The 27551-nt window shown below is 33.6% G+C and overlaps 1 protein-coding gene across 6 annotated transcripts in view; it reads right to left on the bottom strand.

Moving 5' to 3' along the window:
* Positions 1-17614: 17614 nt before the first annotated feature.
* The window catches only part of CACNA2D1 (calcium voltage-gated channel auxiliary subunit alpha2delta 1), a 457063-nt gene continuing 447126 nt past the window's right edge, over positions 17615-27551 (bottom strand). For all 6 annotated transcript variants that reach the window (XM_033088698.1, XM_033088699.1, XM_033088700.1 and 3 more), the window contains one exon: positions 17615-18291. In XM_033088698.1, coding sequence (XP_032944589.1) covers positions 18175-18291 — 117 coding nt within the window. In that variant the 3' untranslated portion in view covers positions 17615-18174. The remainder of the gene's footprint in view (positions 18292-27551) is intronic.

The raw sequence follows: 27551 nt of genomic DNA, 5'->3' as shown, positions 1-27551 counted from the left end.
GGCAGGGGGAAGGCCATGTACAGGAAACAATGAACCCACAATGTTTGCCTGGAATGCACTTCTGGCAGCATCTGGACTGCTTGTTCTTGAATTAGAGCCATTCAGATAAATTAACAAAACTGTGAAATTTAGAAAACTATATTATTTTATATAACATTGACTTAATTATTATATGTGCATACTGAATACTTACTTGAAAATAACATAGTCCTAGAATTCCACCATGTGGAATGATAAAATACAATTATGTGCAGTAAAGATGTATATTGTTTGATAGTGAGGACAGACATCTATGGAGAAGCCTACAGATAATTCTCCTTGTTCAGTTGTGTGCACTTTCCATTTCCCACCATAAGAGGTGACCTAATTAAACTGTAGGATCTTTATAATCACTGACACTATAGCATTTATTATCCCAAGTATTATCAACTGTTTTATAATAAATATAATTTATTTATGGCAACTCTATAATGTTGGTGCTATTATTATGTTGTGACTATTATTCTCTTTGTTTCCTAGAGGCTTAAAAAGGTTAAGGAAATTGCTTAGGATCACAGCACTAGCAACTAAGTGGAGAGAGAGAATGGTCACACTAGGAAGGTGGTAATGAAAATGGAGAAAAAGAGACAGATATCCAATATAATTTAGAAGCAAAATTGCTTCGTCTTGCTCAAATAGGAAATAGGTAAGAGAAAAGGGCATAATTTATAGTCATTCCTAGGTTTTTGGTTTGAGAACTCTGTGGATGATCCTGCCATTTACTAAGTTGGGAAGGCGATGGAACCGTTTTGCTAGAAGGAGGGAACTCGAGGTGGTGGAGGATACATTATAATGTTGGGTTGTGTGGGCAAGAGACCCTCAAATAGATACTTATCTATAGATAGTTTATGGCAAAGTGCTTTTAGGAATCATACCTAAGGAAGGAAAGAAGTAGGATTGTTCAGAGAGAGAGAGAGTTGTGGCATATAGTTACAACAGAGGTCCCAATCAATCTCGTTGGAAGCTCTGGAGCTGAGATGCCTCCTCAGAAATGGGATGAACTAAGGCAAGTGCTCCAAGTCAACATAACCTCCCATATATCACCTGGGAGGTGGGTGTTACTTGGCACAAAGCACTTCCTTCACCCAAAGGTAATTTCTGGGAAGGAAGAATTTAGCTTTAAGCCATAGTCAGCTCACCTGGAAGATGGGAGAATGAGTACTTCAGTCTTGAACATAAGGATCTGGATGTGACACCATATCCTTTCTACACCCATTAAACACTCAGGTGCAACAATCAAATTGGCCATCTAATATACCAAATTAGACATACAAACCTAGACAAAATGGAAAAATCAAGGCTGGAGATTAAAATTTGAGAACTCATAATAAACATTCTTCATGCCCATACCACAATTCCAAAGACATTATGTGCAGTGGTTTGAATTATGTCTCCCCAAAAAGATGTCTGTGTCCTAATCCTTGGGACATGTGAATGTTAACTTATTTGGATAAAGAGTCATCTCAGATGTAACTAAATGAAGGACCTCAAGCTGGGATTGGGCCCTACATCCAATTACTGGTCCTTAAAATAGACAGAGATGGAAACAACACAGACACAAAGAGAAAGCCTTATGAAGACAAAGGCAGAAATGAGAGTTATGCTGCCACAAACCAAGGAATGCCTGAAGCCAGCAGAAGTTAGAAGGGCAAGGAAGGATTCTCCCCTAGAGCCTTTGGAAGGAGTGTGTCTCTGCTGACACTTTAATTTTGGACTTCTGACTTCTAAAACAATAAGAGAATAAATTACTTTTGTTGTAAGTCACCCACTTTGTGGTAATTTATGACAGCCCTAAGCACTTACCACTATATGTAATCTACTCCCTATGCCTAAGTCGTAAAATAACATTAGGAAACTAATGTCCTATGAGGATAATAAGAAAGATTTAGACACTGCTAAGGAAAGCGTAGGAATCTGTTTTGTTATTTGTGAGTTATTTAGGTTAAGCTCAGTAATATTCTGTATTTTTCTGGTATTTAACTAAAATATGAAGGTCAAAACACTAGTGAAGACTTTTCAATAAATTATTTTTATGTACATATTGATCCTACCACTTGAAAGTCACAAGAAGAATCTTTCATCGTGCATATTTAGGAATAGCCTGGAAGATAAATACGCAAAATAAATGACAAATTGAGTCAAAGACAATTTGAACTTTTGGCACATTGGGAATGACTCTTGGCAAGGTAGACAAAATCAAACAGGGTCCAGAGGGTGGATGGAATTTGCTCGATACAGACCACACTCTTCTGCTGTAATCAACGGCAATTCGGCAATGTACTGAGTACTCACCTCATAAGGGACAGTGGTGTAAATACTCCAGTGTCACAGAACTGAGATACCTCTGACCTTACCAGTAGCAGGACAACAGCAGTGGTGGAAGGGATCCGTACAACTTCAAGTTCTTAACATCTCATAAGACAAGTACAGCAGGGTCGGAAACACCTTATATTTCTTCCAGGTAGTATTTCTTCTGGGTTAGACGGAAGGACTCAAACATGCTCAAATCAGCAGCACACAAGCTTATGGAGCCACATTCTAATTTAGTCATTTAGCATCACCATACACCCTGGTAGAATATACCCTGGCGTGGAGTGGGCCTGAGATATCGCTGTTATATGGAGATTATTAAGACGTGTACTGGATGTTGAGGAAGGCACACAATAGTTTGGATAGGAAAATTTTAATTTTTTTTGGATCAGCTTGAAAAAAACATGCTTTAAGATTTAGTTTAATTAGTCTCTTGGGTTTTTGATTCATAATTGTCTTGATTCTTCATTCTTGTTTTATAGCATTCTTATTTCTGTTAATTGACAAGGGATGCAATAAAAAAATGTATGCAGAACCCATTCGTGACAAAACGTAGTTAATAATTAGTTAATTTTAGGGCTATAATTTAGCTATTTTTGCTACCATTATCCTTTTTTTTAAACTATATACATATACATATATATGGCATTGAAAGTGTACTTATCTGTAATCTATAATATAAATTTGCGGTAATTGTTTTGTAATTTTGCTATTTCTTCAATATAATGCCATTTGGGTGTAATAACATTTCTCTACAGAGAAAGAGGTTGAAATATTAAGGCAGTAAAAAATTATTTATTTAAAGAAACATTTCCCAAAACAATTTTGCCTAATTATAGACCATACTGTAGTGAAATAACCACAGTCAAATTTAACATTTCTTCTCCCTCCCTTGTTGCTCACTCTAATTCTTTTTTAAAAAATCAAACTTTGTCACTCCTTTCCACTCGTTTTCTGTTCCCATCTTATCTAGTGGCTAGGTTGTCTAGCTTCCCATCAGTTGAGAGCCAGTTAATGTCTTTTTTGAGGCTCTGCTGACCCTAGAATTTAGGGAAATATAAGGAGTTCATGAATAAATAAATGCATTAAATACAACTTTCTCCTGAATCCCAATTTTGCATTCCAGTTTATTTTTTCCAATCCTTATACTTTATTTTAAAAATGACCCATCTGATTTGCTAGTTTCTCTATTACTTTTGCCTGGCTCACTTTTGCTAACCTCTGAACTCTGTTAATTCTGATCCAAACCCTGTGAACAGATCCCTTCTACAATATTATCCAAACTCTAGGATTCTAAAATAATTTAAAAAAAATTAGAAGTAGATTCTTGAGTTATGGATGGGATTGTCTGGGATATACAATTTGATGTGTTCTATTAGGTTTTCCTGATTGGACATGGGATTGTACTAGGTAGAATGAAGCATAACTTAGAGAGAGAAATAAAACCTCTAAAAAGTAGGACAATTTAGCCATTAGTTAAACTGAGATGAAAATATTAATAAAAAATGAACCAAATATTTGACTACTAGAAGCAGCTTTGTTATTCTGGCAATACCAGAAAGACTGTGGCTATTAGGAGATTGGATATTTATTTTACTAAATTTTGCTATTATTCATTAAGCCCCTATTTTCTGCCAATACCATATCATTAATAACCATTTTAAATATTGCAAAAGAAATGATGCTGTGACAATTTACAGTAGCTACTTACACTGCAACGTTAAGTAAATCTCCCAAGGTCCCACCAGTGAAAATCAAAGCTACCATTGAAACCAGTTTTTTTTTAGAAATTCTAAATTCTACACTTTCTTTTTAAAAATATACAATATTTTCATAGATTTTAACAGAGACATGTTCCAAATATTATGGTAGTTTTTAGAAAGAGGTATAATTGTGCTTTAGAATATCAGAGAAGGCGCCAGAGTAGTGGTAGCATTTGAACTGGGTATTGAAATAGAAACAGCAGTTAATAGAGGGGATGTAGGAGAAATTGTGGGAATCGTGTTCAGGCACTGAACTATGAATTGCTGTGTTGTATTCGAAGAATTGTAGATAATTTGGTAAGACTTGAGGCAAAATTATATTATTATTATTTTTTTTTGGTGTTGGGATGGGAAAGGGGTGATGATATGAGGTGAAATATACGCAAATGTCAACTCCTAATTGGTATCATCTGTCCTTCTAAGGCATTTCTATTTTATGTAATAGCCAATGGGGAGTCGCTGACAGTTTTTAAACAGTGAAATGATGTGATAAGAGGCAAATTAAAAAGAAAACCACTAGCATGAGGTATGGATTGAAGTGGAGTGAAATCCAAAATAGGGAAACTAACTGGGCCAAGAGTTGATATAGTCTGAAGCAAGCAAGGAGCACCGGATATGAGAAATAGTGGAGAATCAAAATGCATTTCAAAGGTAGGGAGGCTAGTGAGAATTTAGTAATTTCATGACACTAAAGATTCTAGTTTAGGTGACTAGACCTCTCTAAGACTTGAGATGCAGAATTGGAAAGGAAAGTTATGTATTGAGATACAGATAATAGTTATTTTCTTGGCAGGTATTTAAGACATCTAGAAATGCGTATCCAATAGCAATTGGAAATTTGGACCATGTAGCGTATAAAAAGACATGAATTTAATAAAATCAGATACATGAAGAATTTAGAGTGAAATAAGTAGAGAACTAAGAATGAAACTCTACAAACATCAAAATTTATGGAACAGGTAAGTTGGAAGATCTTGAGGAGTAGAAAGAGGAAGAGACTGAGCAGGAAGACAGTGGAGCGATGCAACACAGAAAAGTCTTGAGTTTTAAGAAGATAGAAATTGACAGATTGGAATGTCATCAAAAGCATTTTTAGAGGAGACATGGAGATAAAATTTCAGGAGATTGGAACTAATTGTGGGAAAGGAAGTGGTAACTAAGCACAGAAAAAAATCAAGAAAGTTTGCAATAATGAAAAAAAGAAAGGGAGAAAAAATGAATAGGGGAATGGATTTTTTTTTGTTGAGAAAAACTTAAGTATAGGCCCATTATTGACATGGAGTTCCTTTTTGCCAACCCAAGTACATCTCTGAAGTCAGGTTCTCCCAAAGACCATTATGCATAGGTGAGCTGTGGCAGGATGTCCTTCTTTCTAATGGCTGAATAATAGTCCACTGTGTATGTGTATTTTATATATCCTGCAACTTTATTGTGATCATTGATTAGTTTCAACAGTTTTTTGGTGGAGTCTTTAAGATTTTCTGTATACAAATCATATCATCTGCAAAAATGACAATTTTACTTCTTTCTTTATGCTTTGGATTCCTCCCCACCCCCTTTTTCTTGCCTAATAGCTCTAGTTAGGTCTTCCAGTACTAATCTGAATAGCTGTGGTAAGAGTGGACATCCTTGTCTTGTTCCTGATGATAGAGGAAAGGCTTTCAATTTTTCTCTTTTGAGTATTAGTTGTGGCTTTGTTATACATGGCCTTTATTATGTTGAGGTATGTTCCTTCTCTACCCAGTATGTCAAGAGTTTTTATCATGAAAGGATGTTGTATTTTGTCATATGCATTTTCTGCATCTGAGATAATCATAACATTTTTATATTTCATTTTATTAAAGTGATGTATTGCAATGATCGATTTGTGTATGTTCATGTAGCCCTACATCCCAGGGATAAATCCTACTTGATCATGGAGTATTATCCTTTTAATGTGTTCTTAAATTTGGTTTGCTAATATTTTGTTGGGAATTTTTGCATCTATTTTCATTAGGGATATTGATCTAGTTGTTTTAATGACGACACCAAGACAGTTTGGATCTTCCTTCTACTTTCTTCCTAGTCCAGTCACTAAACCAAGTTCAGTTTCCATCAGGCCCTGTTCTTCCCCTTGTCATCAGCTTCTTATTACCAAGATCTTTTTTATAACCAAGTCTTCCTTTAGAGTTAGTGATATGTTTATTTGTGTAATTGTTTGGATGAATTTTCTGCCTGTGTCCTCCTACACCTTGTGCTGCATTTATATTTCTCATCGTCATCATTGTATACCTAGTGCCCAGTAGACATTTTGACATTCTGGCAATATTCTGCACACCTGAGGAATCCTCTTGATGCCAAGTTTCTCTAGGCATTCCTGAAATCATTAGCATCAAAATGATTGAGCTTCTGAGATTAGAAGTAGAGGCCTGAATAGCTATTAGTGACTGTTATCATTGTTTTCATTTAGAAATATTTATGATGTCAATAGTATAAATCAGACATATAAGGAACAGAAAGTTAGAGATATTATATAATATGCCCAAGTTGGGGAACTAAGATGTGGACCCAAGTAGCCTGACTGCAGAGCATGGAATTTCTGCCATGTATCACCTGGTTTCTCTTGCTTCTGTGGATTAAAATGGACAGGCAATCTGAAATCAGTTAAAAATACTCATCTTTTAAGTGGGTTTTAAAAGTTTTTATTGTTAATAAAATTGACAAACCCTTGGCTAGACTCACTAAGATAAAAAGGGAAAAGACACAAATAAACAAAATCAGAAATGGAAGAGGGGAAGTTATCACGGATGTCACAGAAATACAAAGGACCATCCAAGAATACTATAAAAGATTATATGCCACCAAATTCAACAACATAGAAGAAATGGACAACTTCTTAGAAACAGGTAGCCTTCCTAGGCTGAATCACGAAGAATTGGAAAATCTAAATAGACTGATCACCAGTAAGGAAATTGAATCAGTCCTCCAAAACCTTCCCAAAAATAAAATTCTGGGACCAGATGGTTTCACTAGTGAATTCTACCAAACCTTCAAAGAGGTGCTAATACCAATCCTGCTCAAACTCTTCCAAAACATTGAAGAAGAGATAATACTCCCTAACTCATTTTATGAGGCCAACATTACCCTGATATCAAAACCTGGTAACGATAACATAAAAAAAGGAAATTACAGGCCAATATCTCTGATGAATACATATGCAAAAATCCTAAACAAAATTATAGCAAATCGAATGCAACAATGCATTAAAAAGATTATACATCAGGACCAAGTGGGGTGCATCCCTAGGGCACAAGGATGGTTCAACATACACTAATACATCTATGTGATATATCACATAAATAAAATAAAGGACAAAAATCATATGATTATATCAATTGATGCAGAAAAAGCCTTTGACAAGATACAACATCCATTTATGATTAAAACACTTAATAAAATAGGTATAGAAGGAAAATACCTTAATATAGTAAAGGCCATATATGACAAGCCCTCAGCTTATCTCATAATTAATGGTGAAAAACTGAAGCCGTTTGCTCTACATTCAGGAACATAACAGGGCTGTGCCCTATCACCTCTGCTTTTCAACATTGTGTTGGAAGTGCTCGCCAGAGCAATCAGGCAAGAGAAAGAAATAAAAGGCATCCAAATTGGGAATGAAGAAGTTAAATTGTCACTTTTTGCAGATGACATGATGCTATATATAGAAAACCCTAAAGACTACACCAAAAAGCTATTAGAAACAATAAATGAATACAGTAAAGTTGCTGGCTACAAAATCAATGTACAAAAATCCATTGCATTCCTATACACTAACAATGAAATATCAGAAGAAAAAAACAAACCAAAAAAACAATTCCTTTTGCAATTGCAACAAAAAGAATAAAATACCCAGAAATAAACTTAACCAAGGATGTCAAAGACATATATGCTGAAAACTATAAGACACTTTTAAAAGAAATTCAAGAAGACAGAAAGAAGTGGAAAGTCATTCTACGTTCATGGCTTGGAAGAATCAACATAGTTAAAATGGCAATATGCAGATTTAACACAATCACCATTAAAAACCCAATGGCATTTTGTAAAGAAATAGAACAAAAAAATCATCAGATTTGTATGGAACTACAAAAGACCCCAAATAGCCAAAGCAATCGTAAGAAAAAAGAACAATGGTGGAGGTATCACACTCCCTGACTTTAGCTTGTACTACAGGGCAACAATAATCAAAACAGCATGGTACTGGCAGAAAAAACAGACACACAGACCAATGGAATAGAACTGAGAACCCAGAAATAAACCCACATAAATATTGACAGGTAATTTTTGACAAAGCCAAAAACATACAATGGAGAAAAGACAGCCTCTTCAATAAATGGTTCTGGGAGAATTGGAAAGCCAGGCACAAAAGAATGAAGCTAGATTGCTGTCACCATGTACCAAAATTAATTCAAAATGGATCAAAGACCTAAAATAAGATCTGAAACAATAAGCTGCATAGAAGAAAACATAGGTACTAAACTTATGGGCCTTGGGTTCAAAGAGCATTTTATGAATTTGACTCCAAAGCCAAGAGAAGTAACAGCTAAAATAAATTAATGAGACTATATGAAACTAAAAAGCTTCAGCACAGCAAAAGAAACCATCAACAAAATAAAGAGGCAACCAACCGAATGGGAGAAGAGTTTTGAAAACAACGCCTCCGATAAGGGGCTGATATCCAAAATATATAAGGAACTCGTACAACTTAACAACAAAAAACAATTCAATTAAAAAATGGTCAGAGGACCAGAAGCAACATTTCTCCAAAGAGGACATACAAATGGCCAATAAACATATGAAAAAATGCTCAACATCACTAATCATCAGAGAAACACAAATAAAAACCACAATGAGATATCACCTCACCTCACCCCAGTTAGAATGGCTATCATCAACAAGACAAATAGTAGCAAGTGTTGGAGAGGCTGTAGAGAAAAAGGAACCCTCATACACTCTTGGTGGGAATGCAGATTGGTGCAGCCACTATGTAAAGCAGTGTAGGGTTCCTCAAATAATTAAGAATAGAATTACCATATGACCCAACAATCCCTCTCCTGGGTATCTACCCCAAAAATCTGAAGACATTTATCCGTAAAGCTTTATCTGTAAAGATATATATGTACTCTGATGTTCATTGCAGCTTTATTTATGGTGGCCAAGACATGGAAACAACCAAAGTGTCCTTCGACAGATGAATGGATAAAGAAGTTGTGGTATATATACACAATTAAATACTTTTCTGCCATAAGAAAAGATGGATTAGTATCATTTGCAACAACATAGATGGATCTTGAGATTATAATGCTTAGTGAAATAAGTCAGACAAAAAAGTCGAGAACCATATTATTTCACTGATATGTGGTATATAAAACTGAAAACAACAAAAGAACAAGACAAACAAATGAAGAAACAAAAACTCATAGACATAGAAAATAGTTTAGTGGTTACCAGAGGGTAAGGGGAGAGGGGGGTGGTAGATGAGAGTAAAGGGGATCCAATATATGGTGATGGAAAGAGAACTGACTCTGGGTAGTGAGCACACAATGTGATACATATATAAATAAATAAATAATATGATGTATTACAGAATTGTACACTTGAAACCTATGTAACTTTACTAACAATTGTCACCACACTAAACTTCAATTAAAAAAAAAAGTTTTGATTAGCTTTTTATTTACTTAAGGAATAGCCATTATTTACTTAAATATAACATGTACAGAAACCAGATTGTCAATTAACATCATTTTCTCATTTAATCTGATTTGCAGTATTATTTGCCATAAGAATGAATCTGATTGACAAATTTCTCTGATAACGTGTACAGAAATCTGTGGTTCAACTCTCTGACACAGTTGATATCATTAATATCTCTTAAACATGAATAGAATTTCCTGTAGTACAAATTGTCCTAACAGTGGTTCTGCTTATCAAGCACAATCGATGAGACCTTTTGTGATTATTAGCTATATCCAGCTATATAATCTACACCCTTAAAAGAAAAATAGAATATTAAGAAGTACAGTCTTCACATAGATTGCAATTAAGTTGGAATTTTAGGGTGTGTTCTTAAAAACATGTTCAAAAAAGAGGTTCATTTAAAATCGAACAAATAATGTACTTATAAATAGGTTTTAACAAGTATATTTTAGAACTACCTGCATCAGAATTGTCACACTTGTAATCTAACATGCCCACTGGTAGTGTATTGCAGGCTGCACAGTAAGAATGACCTGAGATTCTGAATTAGAGTGGGTTCTGTGTATCAGCATTTATAACAAAACAAACAAAACCTTAGTAAGGGTTTCCAAAGGCAGTCAATGTTGAGACTCATTATCGTGGCATATATATTCGTGGGTAGTAGAAATCAGATCCTGTCATCTTTGTATCCTCAGCAGTATACAAAAGCTCATTCACAATATTTCTAAAGTGCAATCTTTCATTTTCTCCTCTGAACATGTCCTACCTCAACCCTGCCCCAAGCACCCTCCAACGTTCCCTAACTTGGGGGATTGTACCACTAGCCATGATATTATACTTTAGAACCCTGGGAGTAATTCTAATTTTTTCCCCCTTTCTTTCAGTACTACAGTGGATGAATCATAAAGTTCTCTCCTTTTTCCCTTCCAAATATTTCTGAAGTCGGCCCACATTTCTCTATCTAGCTCCCTATGCCAGTCAACAAAAGTTTCTCATTTCAACAATAGTTTCTTAACTGGTCTCCCTTCCTATTTATTGGTGTTCATCTACCAGAAACCTACATTTCATTCAGAGCAGTTTTCCTGAATTGCAAATCTGATCATTGCCTAAACACCCCCTGTGATCCAGAGAGGTCTCCAGGTTCTGGTCCCGTGTCTCTCCAGCCTCATCTTCCATTTCATCTCTGGCTATTTATCACCCACCTCTCAAGCCATATTGAACTCATAATCAGCTATTTCCAGCTCCTTGCACGTACCTCTCAGCTTTCACACACTCTCCTGTTTGTTACAGTACTCCTTCCCTCAGCTCCAAATCATGGCAGCCTTCTCTGGCCAGAACAGTCTATCCAGATTAGCCTACTGTAAGCTCCCATGATACATGTATTTCCTATATCATTCCATTTACCTCACACTATTGTAAAAACTTATTACATTTTCAATATTCCCAGTCAGTAGTTCCATAAGGGACTATTTTTTTTTTCTTGTTTAAGCTCTGCTTCTAACACTACAGTTGAATTAAAAATGGGTAAATGGTTTAAATGGCACATGGTGCAAATATTGCAGATGTTAGGATCTTGTTAGGAAGATGATTGTGGTAACAATTTGCTATACTAAGAAATGGCTTTGTTGAAGGCATACCCAGTGCTGGGCCCTCTGCTAAGTGCTTTACGTTAATTACATAATTTTGTCATCATGGCAACCTTATAATGTAGTTACAGTTATTCTATTTTACGGATGAGGAAACTGAGGCTTGGAGACATGATTTAATTTGCTCATGGTTCCAAAACTATTAAGTGGTAAAGTCAGGTCTGAATCTAAATAATAGATTGCAGTTTCTACTTGGGTATACTGCCTTCATGATGAGGGTTAGGGCTGTAGTTACCACATTTAGATATTTTATAGTCAGTATAGTTTTGAAATTAAAAAATGGAGGGATTGGAGAACCGGTAATGATAACTGACATAAGTTTGTTACCAACTTTACTGTTTACAATAGTTATTACTAATTATCCCATAATTTCACAAAAGAAAGATCATTTTTTCTTAAACTAAACAATTAAATATCTGGAAAAAAGCAGTCCTTCCCAATATAGGGAATTGTCAATCTTACTCTAACCTAGGCACATTATACATTGTCCTTGTATTAATGAAAATGTTACAAGTAACATTTAATGACATGTTAGGGTCCTGAGATACTCAAAAACTTATGAATATGATAAAGCATTTTGAAAACAACTCTATGCAACTAAGAAAATTCAAACTTTGAAAAAAATTAAAGTATCAATTTTGATAAATGTCATTTGAATGTATTCATAATTACAATTTAGACAGGTTTTTGTGTCCAGGTTACATTTAAAATATTAGTGGCAGAAATATAAAAACTGCTTAATCTATCATTATAATAAATGTGTTGAAATGTTATGTTAAATCTAGCACATTTGACACCGGCATATGCTGCATGGTTTTATTTTCTTTTCATTATAATAGATATGAACCTACTTTAATGTAATATACCTACTTATTTATGGCAAATTATATTGGTTTTATGGCAATTATGGCAGTAATGTTAAATTTCTTCCTTAAATACATTTATTTTAAAAATTGAGTCAATTTAAATAGAAAATATTAAATTAACAGCATTGTTGATTGTATACCAATTTATAGAAAATTGTGGAGGTGCTCTGTGAATATGTCCACTTTAAGATAAAAAAGAATTTGAGAATCAAATACCCCCAAATTTGAATTTATTAGTACCTCATACCAGTCACTAAAAATTTTCAGTGGTAGCTCAAAACTAAAGGTCAGAGTTAACAATGTGCCTAAAATTCTAAGGCCTAGTTGATTACGTTGCAAAGAAAAGACTACCAAAATACATTCGTAGCTGTACAAAGAAATATTTTAATTCTAGGTGTATAACTCTAGGAAGTAATAGGGCTAGGGGGCAGCAGTAAATGTTTGCTTTTTCTGTTTGTTTTAAATAGAGGTGTTCTGCATATGTTTGCAGAAAGAAATATGTTTGCTAAAATAAGCCTGCAGAAAGGGGAGACTGGGTATGCTTGAGAAAGAACCGATGAAGCAAAGTCCCTCGGGAAGAGATAGGGCTGGCATCAAGATGACTGATAGAGGAAATGAGGGTCTCTGGGGAGTAAGAAGATTGATTGAAGAGATAAATTGGTACAGAATGAAGCCGAAGCCATATGTCAAAAAACAAATGTTATTTACCTTACACTTTTAAGCAGGCTTTTTCCTGTTAAAATGCCTTGATCACAAACCAGAAGTCAGATTTTCTAGTAACCACCAACATTGGTACCCATATACTACATTCCTCCCACGTGTAGGACTCCCTTATGGGAGTCCCCAGAAAGAAAAGTAGGCTTACATTATACTAGATTCCACTCAGTATCAGGCTCATTACTGTATTATTAGGTGAGTACGGGGGTGAGGTTGGGAGGTGGGCAGATGGTAAGCTGGCATCAATGAAAAAGGAACCTAACAGTTTAAAAAAAGAATAAACAAAAACAAAGTCTTTATGCTAGACTTAAATGTCTCAGCTACAATTTGCTGTAAAATAGCTAGGAAAAATATTTAAATATTAGTCAGATATATAAAAAGTATGTACATTTCAAATATCCTAATTTGTTTCTTTCAAACTTTTCCCAATATCTTTAAAAAAAACATGAAAATATTTTTGCCTAGGGATTTTTTTTTTTACAATGGAAGTCCAATCTGATGCAATAAGTTCCTAAATGCCTTGATGGCAAAAGCATATGTGAGAAGGGTCAGAGTTATGTGAAAGAGTTGCAAGTACATTTGTTTGTGAGTTGAGGTTTGTAATTGTAGAAAAACTTTTGTAATCCCAAACTTTATTTCCACAATCTAGAATTCTCTCCACAGGAAGGCTGGCTTTCTAAAAAAATATATTTGTGATAAAGAATATGGTCTCTTTCAACTAGATTTTAAATAATTAAATAATCCAAACTGTGGTGACTTTAAATGATAAACTTTTATTCTGAATATACTGTTTTTGCACAAGATTTAACACAATATTTTCCGGGATTATAAATATTTTTATAACAGTATTGTACAAATTTTTACAAAATGTTTTTATCAGGCTAGTTAATTTCCACAAAAGTGTCAAGAGAACATAATAAAGGGGAGAAAAGATATCTTTTGTTCACAAAGCCGCTCGGCCTTTTGCATGGATGCACACTGAGCATTTCAATAAAAGTATCCTTAAAAGCATGATCCAACAATCATACAGTATAACAACAACAAAAAAGACAGCTTGTCAGGTCACACCGAAAACTCAGTTGGCATCTATACAAGACAGTATCCCATTAGACTCAACAAAATTTCTTTGAGTTAATTATGTGAACTATATAAAGAAGATACATGAAACTATTGGTAAGGGTTGTCTTAGTCTTTGAAATTCTGGAATTTTTTTCAACATTTGATGCTTTTGTTTTATTGGTTTGCTCTTTACAGAAATGTACACTGATTATTAGCAATATTAACATTCTGCTATGGAACAACAACACAAGTTCCAGATAACAATAAATTATTTGAAATCGTCGGCAAGTGAAATAATCATTCTATTTTACACTTTAAAAAAAAGTCACAACATCCATTTTGTTTCACTAGGTCAAACTCTATACCTCTAGACATTTTAATGTCAATTAACATGATTAGTGGAATAGTTTATAGTTTTAAATTAAGACATAGAATTTAAGCTTTGGTGGAGACAAAGATATAAACATGATGGAAAATACGAGAGAGCATCAAATAAGCAAGTAACACTTGGGTTGCAAAGGTCACTTAAAAGGGATACTGCCTATTTGAACCCAGTAAGGCCAGTTTTAAAGTTAATAAAAGGAATAGTATAAGAAAACTTACAAATGGCAGCAACACTGTTATGTTTTGTTTTGTTTTGTTTTTCCCCAAGTTAAGCAATAACGCCTCAAGCATTAGAAACATGAAAAAAGATCATACTAAAATGTTATAGACCAGGACCTAAAAATCTCTCCAATCAAACTTGCTAACTATGTCATGTTAAAAACCTGTTACAAATATGGACCACAATTGTTTGGCAGTAATGCTGGTTGTTCAAATGAAGAAAATATAAAGAAACGATTAATGCAAAATTTGTTCCTGTTACTCAACACTAATGCAAGATTTAATTTTATTTTAATGACAAACTACATTAAGCTTCATGAGTATAGCAAAAATTAAATGAGTGAAAAGAGTTTAAAAGCTCTTTTCTTGATTTATTATAGTTTAATCTTTAAAAATCAATATTTATAACAGGCTGTAATTTAAGTTCTTGTCAACAATTAGAACTCACAGAAAAATTCCTAAATTAAATATAACAGTTTGATGAGATGAGTGTTACTATCTTATAAAAAAGTAAGTATGCTAAAGACAAAGACTAGTATTAAGCATCAGGACAAATTTTAGTCAGAGAACACATTCTTATACAATTTATTACCATGTATGTGGTTGTCATAATATATAGGTTTATTTTATAGCAGAAAATAAAGGATCATAGCCAGACTCGTGCATGTAAATATATTTTGATGGCAAATGAAATCAAATAGGACCCTGCCAAGAGATGCCAAGTTTACCTGTGATTAATACAACAATAATTAGTTGATGAAAACATACTATTTCAGTGACATTAGCCATGGAAATATATTTAATAGATTTTAAAGATAATTTTAAGGGAATTTGTTGTATGCTGGAAGCAGTTCAATTGTTTTAATGTGTTTCACTTATATACACAAACTAAAATAATTTTCTATTTTGATATCTCCTTCCCAACACTTTCATGATTTAAAATAGTCTAGCAAAAGTTGACAGTAAATTTTAAATAGTTAATTAACAAACAACATGATTTAAACATATTGTTACTAGAGTGAGAAGTGACATATTTTTTTAAATCACTTTGGTGTTTTCTAAAATGTCAATACCAGTTACAATTGAGACTACAAAATCACAACAATGCATTAGAAATGGTAACTGATGTCAACTCTTAGAACAATAGTTGGCAAAGTGATTCTATCTCACCCTCCCCCCTTTTTTAAATAAAAAAAGATATTTTAAATAAGGAAATATACACAAACGGTACCTTGGGTATATTGGTGGTGGGAAGGAATTACAAATGTATGCAAAGCTAAAGACAATACAAATATCTCTTTTAAGCTATGCTAAAGAATTGGTTATATCTTTGATATGTGGGGCATATTAAAGCATGCTGGATGTTAGTAAGAATCTGACTTAAAATGATATATACGAAAATTTCCAGCATATACACACACCGATATTTGGCATGTTCAAAAAAAGAACAAATGCATTTTACCATAAAAAATATCTGCATACTTCCATCCTTCAGCAGAATTATTCGCTATCACTAGTTACACATTCATTGTTTTAACACTTTCTTCAAATACTGTTTACTCCTGAAAATAACTTTTAAAAGCATAAATAATATTCTGCTTCCATATTAATCTATAATGAACGATCTGATTTACTATAATGAGCATTTTCACCAATGAGGCTGTATAAAACAATTTTGAATCTTCATAATCAAGTATTCATGTGCATACATATAGATTCAAGGTTTCCTATTTGTTCAGATTATTGTAAAACCCTCACCAAACTTCATGGAAATGTTGGTCAATTGATCATACCATTTAAAATGGAGGGACAAAAGCAGCAGCAGCAGCAGCAGCAGAAATTTTTGGATTGTATGTGCTACTATTCAAACGAACAAAGAGGAAACCTAAGATGAATCTTCACTGAGAACATATATGTACTCTTCAAAAAAATAAATGTGTCAAATCTGATTTATGTACTTAAAATATCTGTACATAGGTTTTCAGGCAAAAGCACGAATCTGTATAAAATCCGTTAATTCCCATTTCACCATTTACCTAACCCAATCATTCAGCATTTACATTGCACAGTATATTCAGAGTAGTTTAACAACATTTTTAAAGATGACTCAAGTGCATTACACTGCAAGGTTCAGATTCTTACATAACAATAATGTCACTCAGTTAACTTTTCAATGGACTATACTCTACAGTAAGAGAAAAACAAACTGAAAGTTATAATAGCAGCAGCATCATGCAAAATACCCTTGGTAACCAAAGTTCATTTATAACAAGAAAAAACATTTTTCCCTCCCCCCAACAAGCTTTTCTTAGAGCATTTTGAAATATCTGGCTAGCAGTACAAGACTTGACTGTGAACAAAAGGAACATTACATCGAAGCACTTATTAAGGGCTTACATTGATGAGGAAATACGGCGTATATTCAAATTTCACCCTCAAGCACCTTTAGTTTAATGATTTCTTAGTGATTTTCGAACAACCAATTCATTACCCCACGAAAACTTAACTGATCACCATTTGTGTTATGTTTTTGGCAGAGAAGCCATTCTTCATAAGGCATTTTATTCATGGCATTTTTTAAAATAGAAAATTAGCCATTATTTCTATTTCAACAGATTACATCAATGTTCTCTCTCTCTACCCTGTTTCCCTGAAAATAAGACCTAGCCGCACAATCAGCTCTAATGCGTCTTTTGGAGTAAAAATTAATATAAGACCCGGTCTTATTTTACTGTAATATAAGACCAGGTCTTACATAATATACGACCCGGTCTTATATAATATAATATACGACTCGGTCTTATATAATATAATATACGACCCGGTCTTATATTAATTTTTGCTCCAAAAGACGCATTAGAGCTGATTTTCCGGCTAGGTTTTATTTTCAGGGAAACATGTCATATATATAGACATGTATCTAAATATCTATATATATAGATAGATATACTTCAACAGCTACTCAAAGCAGGAAACAATTTTTAACAGAAGAATCAGTGAAGGCAAAATAGATAACTTTTTTTTCCCCTAGAGATTTTCTAGGTTAAAAAAAACAAACCACAAGGATTTCAGCAAGTCAAAATTCCAGGTCAAAATCAAGACAACTTGTATGAGTCATAAACAATTGTGTGGGGAGCCCTTTTACATGTAGCCACCAATAATGCAACAACAGACTCTCAAATTTCCCAGTACAGCACATATAGAATTTTGCTTTGATGTTAGACATGGACGATGCAGCATTCACACAAGGTTAAGGATCTGGCACCCTGACATGCAGCCAGTGGGTGCCGTATGAGTCTGTTCCTTAGATGTATGCCAGGGTATGGGCCCAGCTAGTGTTCTGCTGATCCCAGGACTGACCCTATGTTAATGCAATTGAGGGCTCATGTTTTGGCAGGGTCTGGAGTTTAATTATGCAGATTTGTTTTTGGAAGGTCATAACTGGAAGTGTCTACTGCCAGATAAAAGCCAAAGTAGTACAAACTGGATTCCGATGATGGCACATAGGGAGGGATTTAACCCGGAAACACCACCACAGTCAGTATAATCCTCCTGTTGGAAAGAAAAGGATAAAGAAAAATCCTGAAAAATAGTAAGACATCTTCCAGAACACCCCATGTTTAGCCCACTTCTGAACTCACCTTATACATTGTTTTAATTTGAATACAAATAAATTACATTGTCCTAGATTTTATTATTCAATGATTTTGGATAAAGCAATTTCCCTAGTACCATTTAGAAGGCTATACGATTTAGTTGTAGATTCTGATGATTATGAAAGAAAATACTTTAATAATGAGTGCTATTTTGAGGAATATACCAACTTCTAAATAAAAAAAAACCCTCATTTTCATAGGATTATAAGTACAATAAATACAAATAAAATTTAATGTTTTATAATTCCCAAGAATTATGATTTTAGCAATTGTGTTCAAGTTAAGCACATTTTGGGACTGACAAAATAAATAAACTTGAGAAGTAAGCTTCTATTTTCTATATTCCTTACATCCAGTTTCAAAGGTGAACATACTATCCTACACATGCAGCATCTGGACCTTCATCAAGAATTAAAATAAAAAGAATGTATTTGAATCATAAATGAATGGACACTCTGAAAACATACATACTAAACAAGGAGCTATGCTAGCAAAAGAGATTTATTTTGTTTAGAAAATCATGAAGTAATAATGAATATACTCATTTGGATTCTGCACTGTCTAGTAGTGGCCCATTAGGTTCCCTACTAACGAAAAATTATTATTTATCTTTTATTCCTAGGTTCTGTATTCTGTAACATTTTCTACTTCCTTTAATTCCTTTTAATATATTGAATTTCATAGAAAGACCGTCATATCTAATTATTTTTCTAAACATCATGTAAGAATTCACTAATCCAAGGTTCGTCTTCCAATAATCAAAATAATAGGCTATGTAAGTAAATAAACAAACAAGTAAATAAATAGCTGTTCTATTCAGAATAATTGCACAAAGATTGAACTCCCAGAGAACAGAATAGTAGATCTTTTTGCATACTAGGGTTTAATTCAGTGCCTGCCACCCAGTAGATAAGTAAAAATTTCTTTCTTGAATTGTATTTTAAAGCTACAGAACTCTTTTTTTTCTGTTTCAGAGAAGACTGAGAAAAAAGCATCTATTAAGGAAAATTTCATTTTTCAAAGATATGCCCTAAATCTAAAGTGAATCATTAAAAAAAAATCAATTCTTAGTCCCCATCCTATTTGACTTTTCAGGAGCATTTGACAATGTACAATATTCTCTCCTTGAAACATTTTCTCATGCAACTTTATCTAACACATCTTCTGGTTTCCCTCCAAACTTGTTTGTGGTCCACCTTACACTCTTTGGCTTGACCTCCGTCTCTTTATGATCCATACATGTGAGATGTTTCCAGAGGTTAGTTCTTGCTCTTCTTTATCCTTTCTCCCTAGGTGATCTAACTTAGTTTTATAGCTTTAAATTTCACATATTTGTCAATAATTCAGACTTTAATTTTTTAAATATGAAAACGAGCTTCATTTTTTTGTTTTAATTCAGCTTTTTTGTTATAATTGACAAAAAAAATTGTAAGAGATTTAAAGTGTACACTGTGGTGATTTGACATATACTGTGAAATAATTGCTCCCATCAAGATAACACATTCATCACCATATATTTATATATATTTTTTCCTTTGGTGAGAATATTTAATATCTACTGCTTAGCAAATTTCAGTTTTACAGTATAACCAACATAATCATCAACTACAGTCACCATGTTTTATTCGATCCTCAGACCTCATTCATCTGAAAGTCTATACCCTTTCATCAAACTCTCCCTATTTCCCCCAGCCTCTGACAACCACTTTTCTACTCTTTGTTTGTATGAGTTTGATTATTTTTCATTTTTTATTTTTTTTCAGATTCCATATATAAGTGATACCATGCAGTATTTCTCTTTCTCTGTCTGGCCTATTTCACTTAGCATAATGTCCTCACGGTGCACCCATGTTGTTGAAAATGGGAAGATTTGATTTTTTTATGGCTGAATAAAATTCCATTATTTCTATAAACATTTCATTTGTCTCTCTTGACTATTATAAATAATGCTGCATTGAACATAGGGGTGCATATATCTTTTCTAGTTAGTGTTTTCATTTTCTTTGGATAAACACCCAGAAGTAGAATTTCTGGATAACATCGTAGTTCCATTTTTAATGTTTGGAGGAACCTCCATCCTCTGTTCCATAGTGGCTGCACCGATTTACGTTCCCACCAACAATGTACAAGGCTTCCCTTTTCTCCACATCCTTGCCAACATTTGTTATTTCTTGTCTTTTTGACAACAGCCATGCTAACAAAAGGTGACATTCATTGTGGTTTTTATTTGTATTTCTCTGATGATTCGTGATGTTGATCATCTTTTCATGTACCTGTTGGCCATCTGTATGTCTTCTTTGGAAAAAAAAGTCTGTTCAGATCTTCTGCCCATTTTTTCATCACATTATTATTTTTCTTATATTGAGTTGGATTCTTTATATAGTTTGGATGGTGACCCTGTATCAGATATATGAGTTGTAAATTGTCTCCCATTTGGTATTAGGTTGGTGCAAAAGTAACTGTGGTTTAAAAGGTTAAAAATAATTGCAAAAACCGCAATTACTTTTGCACTAACTTAATAATTTTAACATTTTTGGTTTCCTTTGCTGTGCAGAATCTTTTAAGTTTGATGTAGTCTCACTGTTTTGAGTTTTTTTTTTGTGCATAGTGCAAGATCGTGGTCTAGTGTCAATTCTTTGCATGTGGTTGTTCAACTTTCCCAGCATCATTTAATGAAGAAACTATCCTTTACCCAGTGTATATTCATTGCTCCTTTGTCATAAATTAATTCACTATATATATATTTCTGGGCTTTATATTCTGGATTTATTTCTGGGCTTTATATTCTGTTCCATTGATCTATGTATTTTTCTTTTTTAAATGGCAGTACTATGCTGTTTTGACTACTGTAGTTGTGTAATATAGTTTGAAATCAAGAAGTGTGATGCCTCCATCTTCATTCTTTCTCAAGATTACTTTCGCTATTCAGGATTTTTGTGGTCTCATACATATAGTAGGATTGTTTGTGGAACATGCCACTGGAATTTTGATAGGGATTGCACTGAATTTGTAGATTGCTTTGGGTAGTGTGGATACTTTAAAAATATTAATTCTTCTAATATATGAACATTGCCATTTCACTTATTTGTGTTTTCTTCAATTTCTTTCATTAATGTTTTATAGTTTTCAGTGCACAGGGCTTTCACTTCTACGGTTAAATTTATTCCTAGGTACTTTATTCTTTTTGATTTGATTGTAATTGGGATATTTTCTTAATTTCTTTTTTTTGATAGTTCATTAGTGTATAGAAGTGCAACTGACTTTTGTATATTGACTTTGTATCTTGTAATTGTACCAAATTCGTTTATAAATTCTAATAGCTTTGGGGTATTTAGGGCTTTGTATATATAAGATCATGTTATCGGCAAATAAAGTCTTACTTTTCCCTTTCCAATTTGGGTGTCTTTTATTTCTTTTTATTGCCTAATTGCTCTGTCTAGGATTTTCAGTACTGTGTTGAATAACAGTGGTGAGAGATGGCATTCTTGTCTTGTTTCTAATTTTAGAGGAAAATCTTTTAGGTTTTTACCATTGAGTATGATGTTATTAGCTGTGGACATGTCATGGATGGCTGTTATTATGTTGAGGTATGTACTTTATTACCATCGTTGTTGAGTTTTATCAAAATCATATTATTAAATTTGGTAAATGCTTTCTGTGCATTTATTGAGGTTATCATGTCATTTTTATGTCTCATTTTGTTAATATGGTGTATTATATTGATTAATTTGAGATGTTAAGCCATCCTTACATCCTTGGAATAAATCCCATTTGACTATGGTATTCATATACCTTTAAATGTATTGTTGAATTCAGTTTGCTAATATTTTGTTGAGGATTTTTGCATCTATGTTCATCAAGAATATTGGCCTTAGTATTAGCTGAATATATTTAGGTGCTTCTATGTTGGTGCATAAATATTTACAAATGTTATCTCTTCTTGTTAAATGATTCCTTTATAATTATACAATGACCTTCGTCTCTTATTCCAGTTTTTGTGTTGAAGTCTATTTTGTCTAAGAATACCTAACCAGACTTTCTTTTGTTTTTTGTTTTTTTTTAATTTTCATGGAATGTCTTTTTTCATTCCTTCACCTTCAGTCTGTATGTGTCTTTAAAGTTGAAGTGTGTCTCCTGTACACAGCATATAATTATGTCTTGTTTTTTAAAATCCATTTAGCCACTCTGTGTCTTTTGATTGGAGAATTTAGTCCATTTACATTTAAGGTAATTTTTGATAGGTATGGACTTACTACCATTTTGTTGTTTTCTGACTGTTTTGAAATTCCTTTGTTCCTTTTCTCTTCTCTTGCTCTCTTCCTGTGCGATTTGATGTTTTTCTGTATTGGTATGCTTAGATTCCTTTCCCTTTATCTTTAGTGTATCTAGTATATGTTTTTGGTTTGTGGTTTCCAAAGGCTATGTAAAACATCTTATAACAGTGTATTTTAAGTTGGTAACCGCTTACGTTTGAACACATTCTAAAGCTTTTTTTAACCCTCTCTCCACCATCTTTTATGTTTTTGAAGTCACAATTTACATATTTTATCTTGTGTAACCATTAATTATTGTATTACAGTTTTTACTACATTTGTATTTTAACAACCATACTAGATATATGCGATTAACCCACTACCATTACATTAGATTATTGTGAATTTATATATTTATCTTTACCAATGAGATTCTTTTCATATGTTTCCCTGTTACTAATTACATGTTTCCCCCAAAATAAGACCTAGCCGGACAATCAGCTCTAATGACTCTTTTAGAGCAAAAATTAACATAAGACCTGATATTATATTATAGTAAAATAAGACTGGGTCTTATATTAATTTTTGCTCCAACACATGCATTAGAGCTGATTGTCCGGCTAGGTCTTATTTTGGGGAAAACACTGTGGCATTGTTTTGTTTTAGCTTAAAGAAGTGTCTTTAAAATTTCCTGTAAGGCCAGTCTAGTGGTTATAAACTCCTTCAGTTTTTGCTTGTCTCAAAATTCTTTATCTTTTCTTCAATTCTGAAGGACAGTTTTTCTGGGTAGAATATACATGGTTGTCAGGTATTTTCTTTAGCACTTTGAATGACCCTTCTACTACCAAACACCTGCAAATTTGCTGCTGAAAATATGCTGATAGTCTTAGGGTTTCCTTTGTACATAACAAGTTGTTTTTCTCTTGATGTTTTTAAGATTCTCCTGTTGTCTTTTACTGTGATAAGTTTAATTATAATGTGTCTTGGTGTGGGTCTCTCTTTTTTTAATTGAAATATAATACTGTGTAAATTTAAGGTGTACATGTTAATTTGATGTATGTATATGATTTCTATTTTAGCAATAATTAGTACCTCTATCACATTAAATACTTATCCTTTCTTTTTAGTGGTTGTTATAATTAAGTTCTAGTCCCTTACAAAGTTTGATGATAATAATACTATATTGTTGTCTGTATTCACTGTACTGTGCATTAAATATGTAGGACTTATTTAATACTCATTTTGAGTTTGTATCCTTGAACAACGTCTGTCCTATTCTCCAAACCCTCCCAATCTTTTGGAAATCTTTGTTTTTATGTTTTTTAAATAAATAAATAAATAAATAATTTTTATTTAGTTTTTAAAGTTTTTTTCTTTTTTTAAATGTACTTTTTGTTTTTAAACTTTTTTTATTTTAAGTGTGGTTTTCCAGGACCCATCAGCCCCAAGTCAAGTAGTTGTTTCAATATAGTTTTGGAGGGCACAGCTCACACTGGCCCATGCAGGGATCGAACTGGCAACCCTGGTATTACGAGCCTCACGCTCTAACCAACTGAGCAAACCGGCCACCCCAAGTTTGGCTTTTTTAGATTCCACATATAAGTGATATCATACAGTGCTTGTCTTTCTCTGTATGACTTATCTCACTTAGCATGCGTTCCAGGTCCATCCATCTTCTTACAAATGGCAGAACATCTTCCTTTCTCATGGCAAACTAATATTACATTGTGTGTGTGTGTGTGTGTGTGTGTGTGTGTGTGTGTACCACTTCTTGTTTATCCATTTGTCAATAATGGATACTTAGGTTGTTTCCTTATCTTGGCTTTTGCGTATAATGCTGCAATAAACATGGGAGTATAGGTATCTATTTGACATCCTGTTTTCATTTCCTTTGGGAATACACCCAGAAGTGGAATCACTGGATCACATGGTTGATCTATTTTTAATTATTTGAGAAACCTCCATATTGTTTTCCATACTAGTTGCACCAATTTACATTCCAATCAACAGTGATAAAGTTTCTCTTTTCCCACATCCTCGTCAGCACTTGTCTCGTTTTCTTGATGAAGCCATTCTAACAGGTGTGAGGTGATAGCACTCTGTGGTTTTGATTTGTATTTCCCTGATGATTAGTGATGTTGAGCAACATTTCATGTACCTGTTGGCAATTTGGATGTCTTCTTTGGAAAAATACCTACTTAGTTTTTATGCCCTTCTATTAGTTGATTTTTTTTTTTTAAATTTTGAGTTTATCACTTCTTTATATATTTTGGCTATTAACCACTTATCCAATATACGGATTGAAAAATTTTTTTCCCATTCTGTAGGTTGCTCTTTCATTGGGTCAATTATTTATTTTTCTGTGCAAAAGTCAAGTTTGACATCATCCCATTTGTTGATTTTTAATTTAACTGTTTGTGCTTTTGGTGTTATATACAAAAATTACTGCCAATACAAATGTGAAGAAGCTTCTTCCCTGTTTTCTTCCAGGAGATTTATGTCTAAGATTTTCATCCATTTTCAGTTAATTTTTATGAGTGGTATAAGGTAGAAGTTCAATTTCATTGTTCTGCATGTGTCTGTTCAGTTTTCCAACACCATTTGTTGAAGAAACTATCTTTTCCCTATTGGGTGTTCTTGGCTCCCTTATTGAATATTAGTTGACTGTATGTGCAGGGATTTAATTCTGGTCTCTCTTCTGTTTCACTAGTCTTTGTGTCTATTTCTATGACAGTACAACACTGGTTTTGTTATTATAACTTTGTAGTGTAGTCTGAAATCAGGAAGTGTGATACCTACAACTCCCCCCCTCCCCCAGGGTTGTTTTGGCTGTTTAAGGTTTTTTTGTGGCTCCATACAAACTTTATAATTTTTTTCCCCATTTCTGTGAAAAATTTCACTGGTATTTATATGGAGACTTCATTGAATCTGCAGATGGCTCTGGGTGGTATGGATATTTTAACATATTAATTCTTCCAGTCTATGAACATGGGATGTCTTTCCATTGGTTTGCATCTTATTTGATTTCTTTTGGCAAAGCCTTGTAGTTTTCATTGTACAGATTTTTCACATCCTTTGCTAAGGTTATTTCTAGGTATTTCATTGTTTTTGATGCTATTGCGAATGGGACGGTTTTCTTTATTTCTTTTTCAGATGTTTCATACTCAGTGTATAGAAATGCAACTGATATTTTGCATGTTGATTTCGTATCCTGCAACTTTACCGAAATAGTGCTAATAGTTTTTTTGGTGGAGTCTTTGGGTATTTTATATACATAGTCATATCATCTATAAAGTGAGTTTTTACTTTCCATATTTGCATCTTTTTTTTCTCTTTGTCTTGCTTAATTGCTCTAGCTGTGACTTCTACTACAATATTGTGTAAGAGTGGTGAGAATTATCTTGTTCAAGATCTTAGAGGAAAAGCTTTCAACTTTTCTCCATTGAGTATAACATTGTGGGCTTATTATAAATGGCCTTTATTATGTTGAGTTGTGTTCCTCTACACCCAATTTGGCCAAGAATTTATCATTAGTATACAAAATACCATAGTATTTTGTCAAAAGCTGTTTTTTAAAAAATGTATATTGATATGATCATGTAATTTTTCTTTCATTTTATTAATGTGATGTATTCCATATTGATTTGCATATGTTAAGTTAGCCTTACATATGTGGGATAAACCTCACTTAATCGTGGTATATAGTTCATTTTATATATTGTTAGATTTTGTTTGCTAATGTTTTATTTAGAATTTTTGCATCTATGTTCTTGAGAGATATTGGTATGTAATTTTCTTGTAATGCCTTTTTCTGGTTTTGATAGCAGGATAACAATAGCCTTATACAATGAGTTTGGAGGTATTCCCTACTCCTCAATTGGTGGGCTGTTTTGGATTCCTCTAATTTATAACTCTGGGCTTTCTGGCTGTAGATGTCTGTTTCTTTCTGCACACCAGGAAAATTTTCAGCAATTATTTCATCAAATAAGTTTTCTGCCTCTTTTTGTCTCTCTTCTCCTGGGATTCTATAATGCAAATTTTGGTCTGCTTGATATTGTCTTATTCACTCTTTTTTATTTTCATTTTTTTCTTTTTTGCTTCTAAAATTGGATGAATCCAGTGCCCCGTTTTTGAATATACTGATACTTTCTTCCACTTCATCTAGTCTGCTATTGAACTCTCTCTATTGAATTTTTTTCATTCAGTTAATATGCTCCTTAGCTCTTAACTTTTATTTGGTACTTTCTTATATTTTCAATGCCTTTGTTGAAGTTCTCATTTGGTTCATGCTTCTTTTCCTAACTTTGGTGAACATTTTTATGACCATTATTTTGAACTCAATCACTCTTCCTTCATTAGATCTGTTGTGGAATTTGTCTTATTCTTTTGTTTAGAATATATTTTCTGTTTCTTCATTTTCTTTGATTCTCTGTGTAGGTTTCTGTGCATTAGACGAAACAGCCACATCTCCAAGTCTTGAAAGTGGGTCTCCAAGTCTTTCTTAGTGGCTCCTAGTAGTTGAGGGTGTGCCAACACTTGTCATTGTCCTGGGGGGGCAGTGATGGGGGGAGAGTGTGATCTCAGTGCGATCTAGATTCATGCTGATTGGAGGCTGAAACAAAAGTAAGCAGCATCTAAAATATGTAAATAGATCTCTTTCCGGGAAAGACTGGGAGATGTGCATTTCTGTCTGCTCTCTCTTCTTTGAGCCCTGGGAGGATGGCCATGGTAAGTCCTCATGGCCCCATGAAAAATTGCTTCTTTGCTACAGTCTTGTGGGTCTCATGGACGTAAGTCCCTAATAACTTTAAGAGTTGGGTATTTTGGGGGCCCATCTCTCAAGTGGAAGTCTTAAAAGTTGGGGTGCTAGATGTGTCTAAACCCTTCACTCCTCAGGGAGAAC

This window comes from Rhinolophus ferrumequinum, chromosome 20, assembly GCF_004115265.2.
Source record: "Rhinolophus ferrumequinum isolate MPI-CBG mRhiFer1 chromosome 20, mRhiFer1_v1.p, whole genome shotgun sequence".
NCBI lineage: Eukaryota > Metazoa > Chordata > Mammalia > Chiroptera > Rhinolophidae > Rhinolophus > Rhinolophus ferrumequinum.
The sequence above is the reverse complement of the archived record's forward strand: the minus strand, read 5'-3'. Positions and strand labels throughout refer to the sequence as shown.